Source organism: Sturnira hondurensis, unplaced genomic scaffold (assembly GCF_014824575.4).
Source record: "Sturnira hondurensis isolate 20B ecotype Veracruz unplaced genomic scaffold, ASM1482457v3 Scaffold0011378, whole genome shotgun sequence".
NCBI lineage: Eukaryota > Metazoa > Chordata > Mammalia > Chiroptera > Phyllostomidae > Sturnira > Sturnira hondurensis.
In genome coordinates, this window is record NW_028084009.1 from 2,207,005 (window position 1) to 2,222,480 (window position 15,476).

General features: G+C 52.5%; 1 protein-coding gene across 2 annotated transcripts; it reads right to left on the minus strand.

Annotated features, from left to right (window-relative positions):
* Positions 1–276: 276 nt before the first annotated feature.
* On the minus strand, positions 277–15,215 carry SALL4 (spalt like transcription factor 4). 2 transcript variants are annotated; one of them, XM_037059912.1, is made up of 4 exons: positions 14,811–15,215; positions 4,938–5,948; positions 2,532–2,809; positions 277–911 (listed from the first exon to the last, which is right to left on the minus strand). In XM_037059912.1, the coding sequence occupies exons 1-4, from the start codon at positions 14,938–14,940 to the stop codon at positions 489–491; spliced, it is 1,842 nt and encodes a 613-aa protein (XP_036915807.1). In that variant the 5' UTR covers positions 14,941–15,215; the 3' UTR covers positions 277–488. The 2 variants fall into 2 exon arrangements, with proteins under 2 accessions (XP_036915807.1, XP_036915806.1); XM_037059911.1 differs by having other exon boundaries at positions 3,618–5,948.
* Positions 15,216–15,476: the final 261 nt, after the last annotated feature.

Sequence of the window (15,476 nt, forward strand, 5' to 3'; positions counted from 1 at the left end):
ACAGACACAGTTTTTACCCGCACCCGGTCAGTCACCGCAGAAGCACACGGCACCCCTCCCCCAGTCAGGCTAGACAGACAGGTCTTTTCTCTCGTGGTTCAGTGAGTGCCAACTTGAAAACAGGTGGCAGTCTTTGGAAATAGTGACTCTAGCTTGTACAAAGTTTTCACGTATACAGTTTGTCTCAAGTAACAAAGCTACTTTGCAAGACCCGCTTCTTTCCAAAATTATAAAAAAACAAAAACAAAAAACTAGTCTGTATTTGCTTTCGTATGATTTTTTTTTTTTTTTTTGCAAAGCAGCATAGCAACATTGTGATTGTAGGACTTGCCTGAGGTTGTGGTCACCACTGTAAACATCGTCTGCACATCAGTAAGAAAAAGGAAAAAAAACCACAAAGATGGGTTCCTTAAAACACAAAACCAAACAACGCCCAGTTTGCCAGCGGTCGCCAGGTGTTTCTCCTTCCGACCAGGCTCTCCCTCGGCTTAGCTGACTGCAATGTTGTTTTCTTCCATAAAGTGAGGGAACTGGTGTTTGGGAACACTGTCGGTGGCCCCCGGCTTTTCCACGTCGGCGCCAATGGCTGGCGGACAGCCATCTATCTTGGCGACGGCGGTGTTGTTATTGACCACGGGGCTGGCGCCCAGGGAAACGGGGAGGGCGGGAATGCCTCCGCCCTGGATCACGGAGATCTCGTTGGTCTTCACGGCCAGCCCCCCGTTGAGCATGGTGGTGTACTGGTTCCACACGACAGGGTCCACGTTCACGGAAGGGGCCACGATTTCCTTGGGAAACATCTCCGGGGCCCTCTTTGCGTCTGTGCCCAGGAGAGCCATGGTGTTCTCGATGGCCAGCTTCCTCCCGCGGCGGGCGGAGCTGTTGCTGGCGCCGTGGGTCATGTAGTGGACCTGCGGGAAGAGGGGCAGAAAAGTTCCTGCTAGCACAGAGGTGAGTGTGATGTTGGCAAGCCAAGGTGGGCCCGCACACGGGCTTGGTGCTACCCAAACCCACGAACAACGTAATTTATGCTTTTAAATTAGATCTTATATGTAAAAAAGTCCAGATTATTGGCTCTCTTGCGGGGGAAGGGGGAGAGGGTGGAGGGCAGATGGTCGTACTGCCTACTGCTTTGTCAACCTGGCCCCCTTTATGTATTCCTTTCCTGGTCTGGCTTTGGGGTTTTCAAACCCGTTTCAGCCTCATTAAGGAGTCAAAGAATCTGGCAGGTGCCAGGGTTTTCTGCAGTATTCTCACTTCCTCTTCAGACACCCTTAGGAGTTACCTTGTCAAGCTCAGAAGCGACTTGCTCTTGACCACTCTACAAAGCTGTTACCATGTCCCAGGCGTAATGGGAAACACTGTACTCTAACTCCTGTCATCTCCAGGACAACCCAGAAGTCGTCACGACCACGTCCCCCATGTCTGGGAAACCGAGGGACAAGAAGCCCCCTGCCTCAAGTCCTGTGTGCCAGAGGCAGCCCCAGCTTTGTTTCTGCTTTCCTGGGCTGACCACAGGACCCTGTGAACCAAGCCAGGCTCGCTATTTCTGCAAGTTGGTATGAGAGATGAAGTTACTTCACATTCCTCCTCTTTACAGTTTTGTAATAGGAAGTATTCTTAATTTTTAAGATAACATACCGCCTTCCGGGTCAACTCCAGGATGAATTAGTTCCAACCTTTATTCTAACTGCAAAGAATTCAACTAGTGTTCTCCCCAATGGAGAGGGAGAGAAAGAACTGGAGGAAAACCTGCCTTGTGTAAAACTGGAGGGCGGGCTCAGAGGAAAATGCGGGCCCCCAGTTCCCATCCCGAGTTCTTATGCAGGCCATTTTCAACCCTTCCCGAGGGTCTCCTCTCTGTCTCTGGGGAGATCTCAGGTGGAACCAACTTAGAACAATAGGCCATTCTCTGGAAGAACCCCCCCGGGCCCCAGCTCCATTTTGCAGCACACTGCTCGTCACCCAGAGGCCTTTCTTTATATAACCACAGGAGCACTGTATTACATATCCATCCAACTTGCGGTATTTCTTTCAACGTAGTGAGCTAGGGAACAAAACCAACGTGCGATACAGGGCGCCCATCAAGTGTGGAAGCATTATGAAATCCACCAATGACTTCTCAATTCTCTGCTGCAACACACGCACCTTTGTTTCCTGACTCGGTTTCACACACCTGCGGAATGACTGCTGAAAGGCCCCAGTAGGAAAAATCTCAGGAGCAGAAAAGTAGACCACATACCTGTCCCGCTCCTAGACGACACCTCTCATACAATGCGTCGTTTTTTATGTGCCACTAAAGAAAAGGGGGGAACAACCACCCACTGCCGACACTGGCAAGACACACCCCCTTCTCAGAGCTGTTGTGGTGAGAAAATGTGCTTCTTTAAAGGGTGAGTATTTCCAGAGTCAGGCTGGAGGTGTGACGCCCCACTCGCTCTGTGCGGGAAGGTCACCACGGATAAAGAACGCCAGAGATGCTGCCCAAGGACACCCAGCCCCCAGCCCTGCCAAAACCCCGGGGAGCTCACCTTCAGGTTGCCTTTGGTGGTGAATGCCCGTCCGCATATGTTGCAGACGAAGGGCTTCTCCCCGGTGTGAGTCCGCTCATGGATCTGCAGCGCGCTGGCCGATGAGAAGTTCTTCCCGCACCTCGTGCAGGCGTGTTGCCTGCCCTGGCGGCGCGGCTGGGCTGCCAGCAAGGGCGTCATGCCCGGGGGCACGGTCGCGGGCCCAAAAGCACCAGGAACTTCAACTTTGACATAGGCTGGCTGGGCTCGAACAAAGGTCGACGGGAGACTGCTCCGACCTAGTGTGCCGAGAGAGAAAAGGAAAAAAAAGAAAACCCAAACCTTTATCATCCCTCAACTGTCCACTCTTCCAACCAACAACCGCCCTGGCCTGAGCACCTGGAAGTGGCTTTTAGGAAATTTACACCTTGGAAGCAGCTTCCTTTGACTTGTTTACTGTGCAGGAAACAAGGACTCAAAACACTTGGGAAAATCTGCCACTTTGGTGTGAAGGAAAGAGTGCATCCAAGTTCAAATCCCTACATGAAGAGTTCCCTCTGAAGTATGCCCAGGCGCTCATCCTTCCCGGGCTCTGTGACGCAGCTGTTCCCCCCACCCCCGGGCCTGGGCCGTGAATGACATCAACAGGCACCCCACCACTTATTTTACGTGTACGTTTCAAACTGGTTAGACCCTTTTTAGCCCCAAGAGTTACTCCTTTGTGAACCTCACATTAGGGTGTGGGATCTCAGAATCAAGAGATTGTCTACGTGGCCCATAAAACACTGCCGACTCTCTCAAAATTCTTGTACTCTGAAGATTACCCTTACGTCCGTCCCCACGAGGCCCCAAGCACAAAAATGACAACCAACAGGAAAGTACGCTGTCCAGCCAACGCGTGTGTTAACTGTCATATGTCAAAGCATGTCAACACGGGGCTGGCGGGAGTTACTCTTTCCCTCCACCCGGAAGGACAGAATGGCTACCCGCCCTACAGAGGAACTGCTTCACACTTATCACACTCTCCGTTTGTCAAGTTCAACCCAGGTTCCTTCTGGATGGCCTTGTGCCCACAATGGACATAAGTTAAAGTCAAAGCTCTATCACCTTCCATCTCAGGGCGGCTGTGCTCCGAGCCGTCTGCTCTGCTGCCAGCGTCGGGGGACTTGGACTTGACGCTCTCTGCCTGGCTATTGGCCGGGGAGAGGGCCTGAAAGGACGCGGTCTCCAGGACGTCTGGACTTCGGCTCTGATACTCCGGGTCCCCCATCACCGAGGATGAGGAGTCGTTGGTCAGGCCGTCGCTCTCCACCGAACCGTTGTCCCTGCTACTCTGCCGCTGCAGGGCCGAGGGAGCGGCGCCCACCTTCGCTGGGGCGTCCAGCGGGGCCGCCAGAGTGAATGCCGGTGTGGGCGACGCCGAGTGGAGGAGGCTGGAGAAAGGCACGGGGACCTTGGAGGAGCTGCTGGGAGCATCCTGGGAGCTGACCTCGTCTACATCAATGCTTTCGATGTCATCGTGACAGACGGTGCTGGTGCCGCCGTCCTCCCCGACCACCATGAGCTCGGGGCCCGAGAAGTCACAGGGACTCTCGGGCAGGGGCGTGTTGGGGATCTGGCCACCCATGTGCATGCGGATGTGCTGCTGCAGCATGACGGCGTTGGTGAACTTCTTCTGGCAGATGGGGCAGGAGTGCTGCGTCTTCGCGGAGGTGTTGGTCCGGTGCACCCCGAAGTGCGTCTTCAGGTTGCCCTTGGTGGAGAAGGCTCGGTCACAGATCCTGCACCGGAATGGCCTCTCCCCAGTGTGGGTGCGGTAATGCATTTTGAGGGAGCTCTGGCAGCTTAAGACACGGTGGCAAATAAGACATTCGTTGGGGTCGGTGGTGGCCTTGTCGATGTTCTCCACCAGCTGCTGCAACTTGAGGGTCTCAGAACCTGGCTCAGGTGTCCCTCTCCCTTGGAAGCCGCCAACCCTCGGGGAATTATGGTTTGGCCCCACCCCAGAGTACACGGATCCATCCTCACTTTCTGGAGATGGCCCAGGCTGCAGGTCCTTGGCCAGCGGGCCACCCATTAGGTCCTTGGGGTTAGTCCCCGAAGAGAGATTCTGAGGTAGCCCTACAGTGGGGGTCCCTGGTACCAGGACAGGTTTGCTGTCTAAAGAGAGACTCGATTCATCTATGGGGACAGGGACAGAGAGTGCATAGGGAATGCCATTGCCTGTCGCCATTTTGTCGTGGAGGTCGGCAAACAGCTGGGGGTTTGCCTTCACCTGGGGATGTCGATGGAAGTGTACCTTGAGGTTGCCCTTGGTGGTAAACCGGTGGCCACAGACAGAGCACACGAAGGGTCTCTCTCCAGTATGGGAACGGAGGTGGATCTGCAAGGAGCTATCAGTCCCAAAAACCTTGCTACAGTACTTACACTTGTGCCGGTAGAGGGTGGCTTCGTCTTTGGGTTTGACATCCACTGGGGACACGTTGGGTGGCTTCCCTTTCCCTTTCTTGGATGGATCTAATGCCACGGTGGAGAAGGGGCTCTGGAAGAGCACAGAGCTCGGGGCCTGAGGCAGCAAAGCACCTGGGAGGCGGTTTGGAAGCACCCTCGTCCCATCCGGCCTCAGGGCGAAGGACACCAGTCCCGGGGACACAGAGCTGGTGGTGGAAGGGATGTTTGTGTGAGGTAGCTTGGCTTGTTTCAAGGTGTCCAGAGACAGACCTTGGCCTCCAGCTTTCTGGCTGAGCAAAGCCACGGCTGCAGAGACCTGCTGGGACACGTGGCTGCCCAAGGTCTTCAGGGTGTCAGCCCCGGCCACGCCGGAGTGGAGGGCGTGGGCAGCCCACATGTTCACCTGCACGCGGATCTGCTCGGTGAGCTGGATCTGCTGCAGTTGCTGCTGCTGTAGACAAAGGATCTGCTCCAGGACCCACGGGATGCTGTTGGCGCCGGGCAGGGGGGCGGGCGGCGCGTCCGCGCTCCGCTGGTTCACCGCCACCTTGGTGCCCCGCAGTGCTTGAAGAGTGACGTTAGTGTTGGCCACCTTGCCTTTGGGTAAATAGCCTAAGTCCGGGGGAGTGGGGGGCAGGGCGGTCTCCGTCTTTAGGTACAGAACAGATTCTGGCCCTGGCTTCTCCTTTACGTCCCCTGAGCTGCTGCCATCCTCCCTATGACTGTCCTTCCTGCTCGGGCTGTGTGGCTGGTGGCTCAGCACCGCCCCGGAGAAGTCTTCTGAAGGCACCGGCCCCTCGCTGTCGTTCATGATGAGGACAGGTGGGTGTTTAGTGCAATTTTTCTTGTGTTCTACGAACTCAGAGAAGCTGAAGAACTCGCCGCAGCATTTCTCACAGATGTGGGTCTCCTCCCGACGAGGCCTCTTTGCCAGCAGTCGGTCCCCAATCATGTCATCGCCAGTCCCCGGATGGTTCATGAAAGCACCTGTGACGAGAGAGGACAGGAGAAGCTAAGAACTCTGTCCAAGGAAGGAGGAGAGGCAACTGCTCGGGAAAAGTCAGGCCCACACACAGTGCAACAGACCTGTATGCAACAGACAAAGATTGTGTAAGAGGACTCGGCTTCAGAAGAGGCTGAATGAACTAACCATTTGTGCAGTGGGTCAATGAACAACCCCCGAAATACATCTCAGTACCAGTCCAAGCACCTGTGCATGCACCCTCTTGGGAAGAGGAACTCTGCAAACGGAGCAGTTACACGGCTACACATGAAGGTTTGCTGGCTCACAGACGGCAGGGAGGTGGGGCTTTCAGAAAACGGGAAGGAGGCGGCAAGGAACCAATTTCCCCTCGGAACCTCCAGAAGGAGCCAATCCTGCCGACACCATAACGTTATACTTCTAGCCTCCAAAACCGCTAAAAGGACAAATTTCTGTTTTAAACTTCCCAGTTTGTAGCAATTGGTTACAGCATCACTACGAGATGCATATAATTTATTAGAAATAAGCCCTGGCTGGTGTGGTTCAGTGGATTGAGCACTGACCTGCGAACCAAAGGGTCACTGGCTCAATTCCCAGTCAGGGCCTGTGCCTGGGTTGCAGGCCAGGTGCCCATTGGGGGCAAGTGAGAGGCAACCACACACTGATGTTTCTTTCCACCTCCTTCCCTCTCCCTTCCCCTCTAAATAAATAAAGAAAGAAAGATCTTAAAAAAAAAATACCCCCCGCCCCGCGACCTGCACCTCCCCACTCAAAGCACGCTTCCCATGGCAAATGCATTCTATGCAGTAAGTGAAAATGAAGCTGTCCTCTCGCACAAACTGCACGTTAGAGAAGCCGGAGCTGGACTGCTCGCCTCTTCCCTGAACTGCCTGCTCTCTCTCTCTCATTAAGAGTTCCTGGAATTCTATTTCAACCAATAGAACTGAAGCATTCCCCATCCAATCAGACCTCCAGAGCTCCAACCAACCAGAGCAACTCTATTCTGACCAATCAGGACGGTGCCTTTTAGACCAATCCAACTGTGAGGATTTGGAGTCTTCCTCTGTGTAAGCACCCCCCTGCCAGTAACAGGTTTGATGTTTGAGGCTTGACCTGCAGAATTCCTGGCAAAACACCTGTAATCGGTACAACCTCATAAGGTTGGTGATTCACTTAACAAATGCTTGAGCACCTACCATCCTAGGATCTGGGAGAAGTATAGACACTATAGATATTTAGGGAGCATCAGTTTCCCCACCCACTTCTATTTTTAAAAATCCTTCCATTCTCCCCCCTCCCATCTCTTCTATACCTGGACAACTTAGGGCTCCTGACAAGTCAACTGTCCTCGACCCACTCTCTCTCACCTCCCACTGCGCAGAAGGCTGGGGCTCTGGAACCCCAGGGGAAAAAGACGAAGTATTTTACAGCCCCCAGTATTCTGATGAGGTACCCCTAGGTGCCCCAATACACACATTTATAGAAACCCAGACAGATAGCACCCATACCCTCCATTTGCACACTCCCTTCCTTTGTTCTCACACAGAACTCCTATCATATGCCTTCTGTTGAGACTGCACCTGTCTTGTTCTCACAGAAACCCCAGCGGGGACAGGGAAGCCAGGGGAGTCAAATCGGCCAAGGGGGTGGGGTACAGTGAGGGCCTAGAATACAGGTCACCACCTTTCTGGGGCACCCAGCAATGACTTCAAAAGAAAGAGGAGGGCCCTAACCAGGTAAGCCGGGAGGTTAGAGTGTCGTCCCAATACGCCAGAGGTTGCAGTTTGCTCTCTGGGCAGGGCACAACCACTGAGTGTGTAAATGGGTGGAGCAGCAACTCCATGTTTGTCTCTCCCTCCCTCCCTCCCTTTAAAAAAAGTCAATTAAAAAAAAAAAGTTAGGACCCAAGGCAGCCCTGACCTTTAGGGAGAGCTCAACAGGAGGTGCTGCCTTCCTTCTGGCCTCAATACCGCCCCCCAATAGTCCGTTACTTCAAGAATCAAGTTAAAAGTATATGTCAATCCCCAGAGAGCATCTACAGCACACTTTGCAAATGCAGCATTTGTGGGGGTGTCGGGAAGCACAAATCTTTCTGGAAAAGCAATTCTGGCAACTATGTGTCAAGAACTTTAAAAAGTGCCCTGGCTGGTGTGGCTCAGTGGATGGAGTGCCAACCTGCAAACCAAAGGGTCACCAGTTCAATTCCCAGTCAGGGCACGTGCCTGGGTTGCGGGCCAGTTCCCCAGTTGGGGAGGTGGGGAATGTGAGAGGCAGCCAATGGATGTTTCTCTCACACATTGATGTTTCCCTCCCCCTCTTTCTCCCTCCCTCCTCCAAAAGCAAATAAACAAATCTTAAAAAACAACAACAACAAAACACCTAAAAATAAAATACTTTAAAAAGTGGAACTTTTAAAAAAGTTGGGAGGGGAATACACACGATTGGTAGGTACCTATAAATACATAGGGCTAATTTTAGTGGAATTCTCCTTGGCCCCAACAATCCCTTTGCTAGAATTTTCTGTGGTACGAAGAACTATTTTTCACCAAAAACAAAAATGGATGCCCCTTGGTCGTTCAGTAAGGCTGTGGCGCGGTCAGTGGGGGTGCAGAAAAGAGATGGTTCCTCTGTCGCCTACAAAACGAGACCCACGTCTTACGTGCTTCGCTCCAGAACAACTGCCCAGAACTACTTCCGGAGGAAAAATTGAGGAGGACGGGGTCTGCATGTCACGTGCTCCCATCTGTGCTGCAGATAAAGACACGAACACGGACGTGGGGGCAAGACCTTTGAGGTCAAACTGGCCGGTGTCTAGCTCTTGCCGCCTGTGCCAGGAGGCTGCCAGGGCCGACAACCTGGCAGCCTGGCAGCCTCCTGGCGCAGGTGGCAAGAGCTAGACACTGGCCAGTTTGACCCTGTGTCTGTTGACACTTTTTGTGCTACGGTTTCTTTTTAATTAGCACGTTTACACCCTTTGTCTCAACCAGTGGACTCCCACAAAGCTCCAGGAAAGCCCACCCAAGACAAAGAATGCCCATACCACCACCCTCCTCCAAACAACAAACACTACCCGTCAGACTCTTACCCCTGAACTCATTTATCTACGCAGCAGCACAATCAAAGGTCTTTGCTCCCAATTCACAGACATGTCAACTGAGACTGAAATAATTAAGTGGCTCAATGCGACACGTTGATAACCAGAAAACACAAGAGTGGGGGGTGGGGTGGGGGGGTGGGCTGTCTGCTTAAATGCTACAAGTACACTAAACTGACTGGCCTAACCCAGCACCCAGCATTCCTCCTGGAGCAGGGTTCCGCCACCCTATTCATTTCACCCCGGGCGGGGGCGGGGGATGGCGGGGGATGTCTTCCGATGCTTTTTCCCTAATCACGCCCTGCCATGAAATTTTAATGCCACAAATATAGTTTATACCTGTTCATAGCTGTGGTCCTTCGGAAGGCTGAAAGCCACTGAGACATCGATCAATATTTTTTACTTCCCCGCCCCCCTGCAAAAAACAGTGCCCACCCTCTACATATTCCCTTATTGAACACACAAGTTTTTTCCTAAAGTGGGCATTCTCAAACCAGAGTCCATGGAAATAGGTAAGAAAACACAGATTACCTTCCTTTTCACCAACCTAAACTAAAATGGAATGTTTATTTTACCTATGAACGTAGGGCACATACCACAGAGGAATCGCAGTCACCGTGTGTTTGCCATCAACAGAAAACAGGTTATTTTCATATGGTGTTAACGCCACTGCATCACTGGAAATGCTGGCGGATTGATTACCTGACCAGCTGCTACATCTTACTGTGTTCACAAAGCTCGTGTCACTCGACCACAAAGGTTTTTGTTGGTGGTAACTATATCTCAGGGCAATTCATTTCCCTGGTTTTCCTGTGTTTCATTTGGCGTTATCTAAATACTTTCTGTGGAGAAGGGCTCTACAGCACCCAGAAGGTTAAGCTCCCCTGCTCTAGAAGGATCGAACAGCTCCCGGGGTGATTTACGACCTGAATACCAGCTTGCCTTCACTGTATACACAGGCTCGCCTCTTCTGTAGCCTTACCAGCCACTTCCCATTTGAATCTTAAAAACAGCAGGAGTTCTGTTTGCTGGCGCAGTAAAAAGTCCTTCTACATCCAGACCACCACTGGCAAAGACTGAAACCATATTTGCGCCAAGAGCCAGAGAACTGTTACCAATAGTTGCTGGGTGACGCTTCAGTGAACCCTTCACAAAAGGAAAAAGCAAAGTTTTCCTCAAAGTTCAGAGGACTACAGAGCAAGCAGAGCTTGTAGCCTTCTACCCCACCCCCACTCCGAATTTTAGGAATGTTATCTCCCAGCATCTAGTTATCCAATAAGTTGGAAGAATGCAGTAAACCCAGCAGGGGGCTTAGATTCAATCATTGCCAAGTGGATAGAAAATACTCTTTCCATTGTATAGGAAGAAAAGCTCATCTACCAGAGGCCAATCAAATGTTAGAGATGAGAATATGCTTTTTAAAAAAGTTTATCTTCAGAAACGCATTAGGACTCCAGCTTATCTCCCCCTTCCTATATTAATAGAATTTACAATGAGTAGATTAAAGCACCCTCCCCCACCAGCGGGATAATTACCAAAAAACAAAAGGAAACTGATAAGTCCTCCAGGATTGAAGTTTACCAGTTTAATTTTAGATCTGAATTCCACAATCCAAGAGACAGCTAAGTAGCAAGTCTTTAACTCAATCCACAGAGGGCAAATTAGAGCTAATTTGGTTTCTATTTAATGGAGAGTCAATAAAATTCCTCCAAACAGTCTAGGATCAAAATTCAGGGACTCTGTTGAGAAAGGGGGGGGAAAAAAAAGCAAAANTGTTGAGAAAGGGGGGGGGGGGGAAGCAAAANACAAAAGGAAACTGATAAGTCCTCCAGGATTGAAGTTTACCAGTTTAATTTTAGATCTGAATTCCACAATCCAAGAGACAGCTAAGTAGCAAGTCTTTAACTCAATCCACAGAGGGCAAATTAGAGCTAATTTGGTTTCTATTTAATGGAGAGTCAATAAAATTCCTCCAAACAGTCTAGGATCAAAATTCAGGGACTCTGTTGAGAAAGGGGGGGGAAAAAAAAGCAAAAGGCGGGGGCTCTCCAGCTGCTGAGGTGTGCAAGCATCACTGTCTGTCTATGAGACTGGAGCTCGTGGTTTAAGCAAATCTGCCTTCGTGGCCTCCTCCTGCAGAGCCCCCTTGAACGCAGCTAGAGAGGTGAAATTAATTTAAAAAAAAAAACATAAAAGGAGGGTGGCAGTGACTGGAGAGGCAGTTCTTGTCTGGACCTACAGGCTTTTGGAATGTTTCGATGCTTTTCAAAGATAATCAAAAGTACAATAGGTGATAACAAGGGCAACTTCTGGAAGTCGCCCCCCATCCTTCCTCCAAGGGCAGAGCGAACTCTGCTTTACTTGCGACCTGCTTCGCAGGGACCTCCTTCATTGAAAGTCCCCAAAGGCACATTTCAAAACGAAAAGGGAGGAGAGATCATCCAACCCAACCAGCCCGACACCACGGCCTCTCATCCAAGGAACCAACAGAAGGCCCATTCCATGACCAATTCCTCTAAGGCCAAGACAAACACAGCCCTTGGAACAAGGCTCCGATCCAGCTGGACAAGGCGAACAAAACCGAGCCATTTCAACCGGGAGCTGCAGCCTCGCCCCCTGATGAGGAAAAATGTGAATGAAAGCTACTGTACTCAATTAACGCCCCCCAGTCTGGTGTCCGGCATACAGCTGGCTGAAGATAAAAAACCACAGAATTATCTCAGTGGGCAGTTGAGCACGATCCCGTAAATAAATAAAAACAAAAGCACTGTTACTTTGAACAATATTAAGTACCAGTCACATTCCCACTGTACAGAGAACCCAGAAGTTCAGAGAAACCAGGCACATCCCCAGGTTTCATGGCTGAAAAGTCACACCACAAGACTGAAAGGCACATCCCTAAACCTTTAAAAAACCCACTTTATTTAAAAAGAGGAAGTGCCAACTCTATTCCCCTGCCTCCGAGATGGGTCTCCAATTCCCCACCAGTGAGGAAGCAAGCAGAGGTTTGAATGAATATCGTTGGCTTGTGCAATCTCTTTTTAACGGAACAAAAGGGGCTGTGGGCCAGTGGGAGCCCCTTTCTCCTTCAGAAACACAGATGGAAACACAGCAAGTTGGCTTGCAACATTAATGCTACAAATCCACACATTTCCCTCTCCCCCCCCAATTAAAATGGGAGCTCCCAAGTGCCCTATTCTCAGAATCCTCACCGGCCAATGTAGGTCATTTCAGTTGAGAAACTGGGGCTAGGCAGTTATTTGAAACTTGGGAATCTTAATCGTTGAAGGTTGTAATCCAGTTTAGCACAAAGGGCATTTGAAACTCTTTTGAGAAAATGCTAATTTTTCTGTGTGTAGCTCCAGTCCCCTCGACCACCTGCAGATGTTTTGATCTGCTAATTGATGGCCAAACTTCATTTTACTCCCTCAAAAACCGTTTGCTTTACAAGTGGTTCTCACATTGGCTTTGCAAAATAGGATCGGCCCCATGTTACCTTTAAATTAAACATATCTAAACCCACCCCTCTGTAGCTGTTTCGGTATGCACACAGATACAAACAGGCTGTTCAAACGCAACATGCAGCCATTCAAACCTAATGCTTGGGAAAACTGCCTGCTATTCCATGGTGTAGCTGGGGAATCGGCGACACACCTTCTAGGATCGAGAAATTCTTGGAAAGAATTCCAAAGACTTGGCAAACAGCCGGCACAGCCAGGGATCCCGCAGGCAACTGACTGGAGTTCCCGGGGACGCCTACCCTTGGCCCAGCCCAACACTCTCCATTCCCCTCCACAGCCTGTTCCATCAGGTGCGAGCCGGTACCTGCCTCTCAGCAAAGGGCGCAAGCCAGGCTGGGCCTCCAGGGGGCGCCCGCGCACAACTCGGCAGCCAGCTCCGACCCCAGCGATCAATAGCGACCCCCCGCCCCACATCCCAAATTGTGGAGGGAGCGCACTGCAGGGCCTGAGACCTTAACCAGCTCGGGTTAACTGATTGCAAATTCCAGCCAGCATTAATTTAAGAACCCCCCCCCCCCTGAGTAACAAGCTCCCCCTAAATGTGCCGAACACCACCAGAAGTCCCACAAGCAAGCGCTCACCCAAAATGAAGGGGAAGAGGTCAGAGCAGACCAGGGGAGGAGGGGTCAGAGCCAGGAGCTCGCCCCTCCTCTCCAGAGGAAGCCGGTGGGCGGAGGGTTAACCCTTTTGTTCCAGGTGGGCCAGGCGACGAAGCCTCTCCACGCTCCCTCCACCCCACCCCCCAGGCACAAAGAGTACACCCTCCTGGGACCTCGGGTGCGTAGCACTCGACCATCAGACACCGCAAAAGGCGTAGCCCACTCCTCAGTCGAGCAGACCTCTTTTACTTGCCCTCGAAAAATGTTACTTTGGAGGTAGTGGGGATTTGTATCAACCCAGGATATATCTGAGAAGTGTATTAATTTCCTCCCCGGAAGAGAGGACAGCAGTCAAAAAGCAACGACCGTCTTCCCAACGGAGTCGTACCTCGGAATTTCTGGGTGGCCCCACGCACCCGCACTCACAGTAGAGACGTTAGGAAGCAGGCGGCGACCAGCAAGGCCCAAGAGGTTAAACGCGCACCCTCCCCCCATGCGGACGCTAAAAACTTATCAGGCGACAATTTGGCGGGCCGGGACAGAGGGGAGATAGTGAGAAATCGACTCGCTCCTAAAACCTTCTCCGTTAAGTGGCGAGGAGGAAGGGAGTTTGCGCGGCCGCTCGGGGCACGGCCGGGGTCCCGAACTCCTCCCGACCCCGAAGACGCTGGGCGCGGCAGCGTGGGCTGGTCAGACCCGGAGTCCGCCCCGGCCGCGATCCCGCAAGCCCTCGCCCGACCTCTCCCCTCTGGTCCCTGGGGCTCGCTGGTAGAAAACGGGGCGCCCCAGAAAAGCCACGCTGAACGCCAGGCCCGTGCACCCCGGCAGGACTTCCCTGCGCCCGCGCCCCCGGCCCCTGGGGGTCCGCACTCCTCCCGCACGCCGCGGTTATTTTAGGAAGTCGGAAATCAAAGATGGCTGGAGGTCAGGCCCCGAAAGGTTAGGGCGAAGATCGGGAGGCGGCGTAGCCCCGGGGAAAAAGCGAAAACCAAGAAAGAAATTTTTTAAAAGGGAAATACTGGGCCCTTCTCGCCCACCTCTTCGGGCCCTCCAATCTCCTCCGCAGCGCGGGTGGCCCGCACCCCAGCTCCTGGGGCTAGGGAGAGGTCGCGCCCCCTCCCCCCGCTCGGCCCCGGAGGGGCGCGGGCAACAGATCGTCCTCTCCCTGGGGTCTTCCAAGGGTGCGCCACTTCTCCAGCCTCGTAGAAAAACCCCCAAGGGGTGAGGGAAAGGGTGGGGACCCTCGGAGTCTTTCTTTTAAAAGCGGCGCCGGGGAGGGAGGAGGGGAACCTAAGTTACAAGTGGGGGGGGTAACTAGTGAGGGGAGTGGAACCAATTAAGAGAGGGGCAGAGGACAAGGAGAAGGGAACCTTTCAGGAAAGAGAGGGACTGAGGAAAGGGTGGGGGTCAATTTTACAATAAGAAGCGAGAGACCCAGGGGTGAAATTTACACAAGTGTGGGGAAGCGATAAAAATGTAAAATTAACAAGGTCCCGGGGGGGGGGGCGTTACTGAGGTTGCCTCTCATCTCTGGAACGTAACCCCAGATTTCGGTTCCAGAATCTACGCTCGAAGCCGCTAGGTCCCTGAAGCCCGCGCCTTCGAGGGTCCCGCGAACATGCGGGAAGAGTGCGCGCCTCCGGCCCCACTCACCCGGCTCCCCCGCCGCCGGCGCCGCTGGGGCCGCATCTGCAAACTCTGGGGCCGGCTGCTGCGGCTGCTGCTCTCCCTGGTCCTCCTCCGAGTTGATGTGCTGGGGTTTTGCCTGCTTGCGCCTCGACATGGTGCGAGCATCGGGGCGCCGGGAGAACCGCGGTAATTCGTCCACTCCGCCACAAATTCCTGGAGTTAGGAAATTTACCCCCCTTCGGCCGGAACGCGCATGTCCCAGTAATTATTATTATCAATAATGCATTGCGATTTATCATGAGCCCTGACAGCTGATTGGCCTGGGTCCAAGACCTCAGAGATCATTTAAATAAGCCCTCATTGATCAGGGAGGGGCGAGGCATTCTGGGCTTTGTAGTCCGGCTCTACAGGCGACAAAGGCGTGTTCGTCCCGGGAGCGCAACTAATTAGCATCCGGGCTCAGATTGGCTGAGTCGTGGACGAAGTCTGGGCGGGGGCGGACGGGGACCCATCCTTCGCTCCACTGATCTACGTCTTTGAGAAAAAAAGAATTGTGTCCTTATTAAAAATTAGGGGCTTAGGCAAAAGTTTTGGGCGAGCCCCAACCCTTACAAAAATAACTTTTGTAAGGCTGGTATCCGCGCAGGCCGTGGAGGAAGGTCTGCTTGGTGACTCAATATTTACATCTGC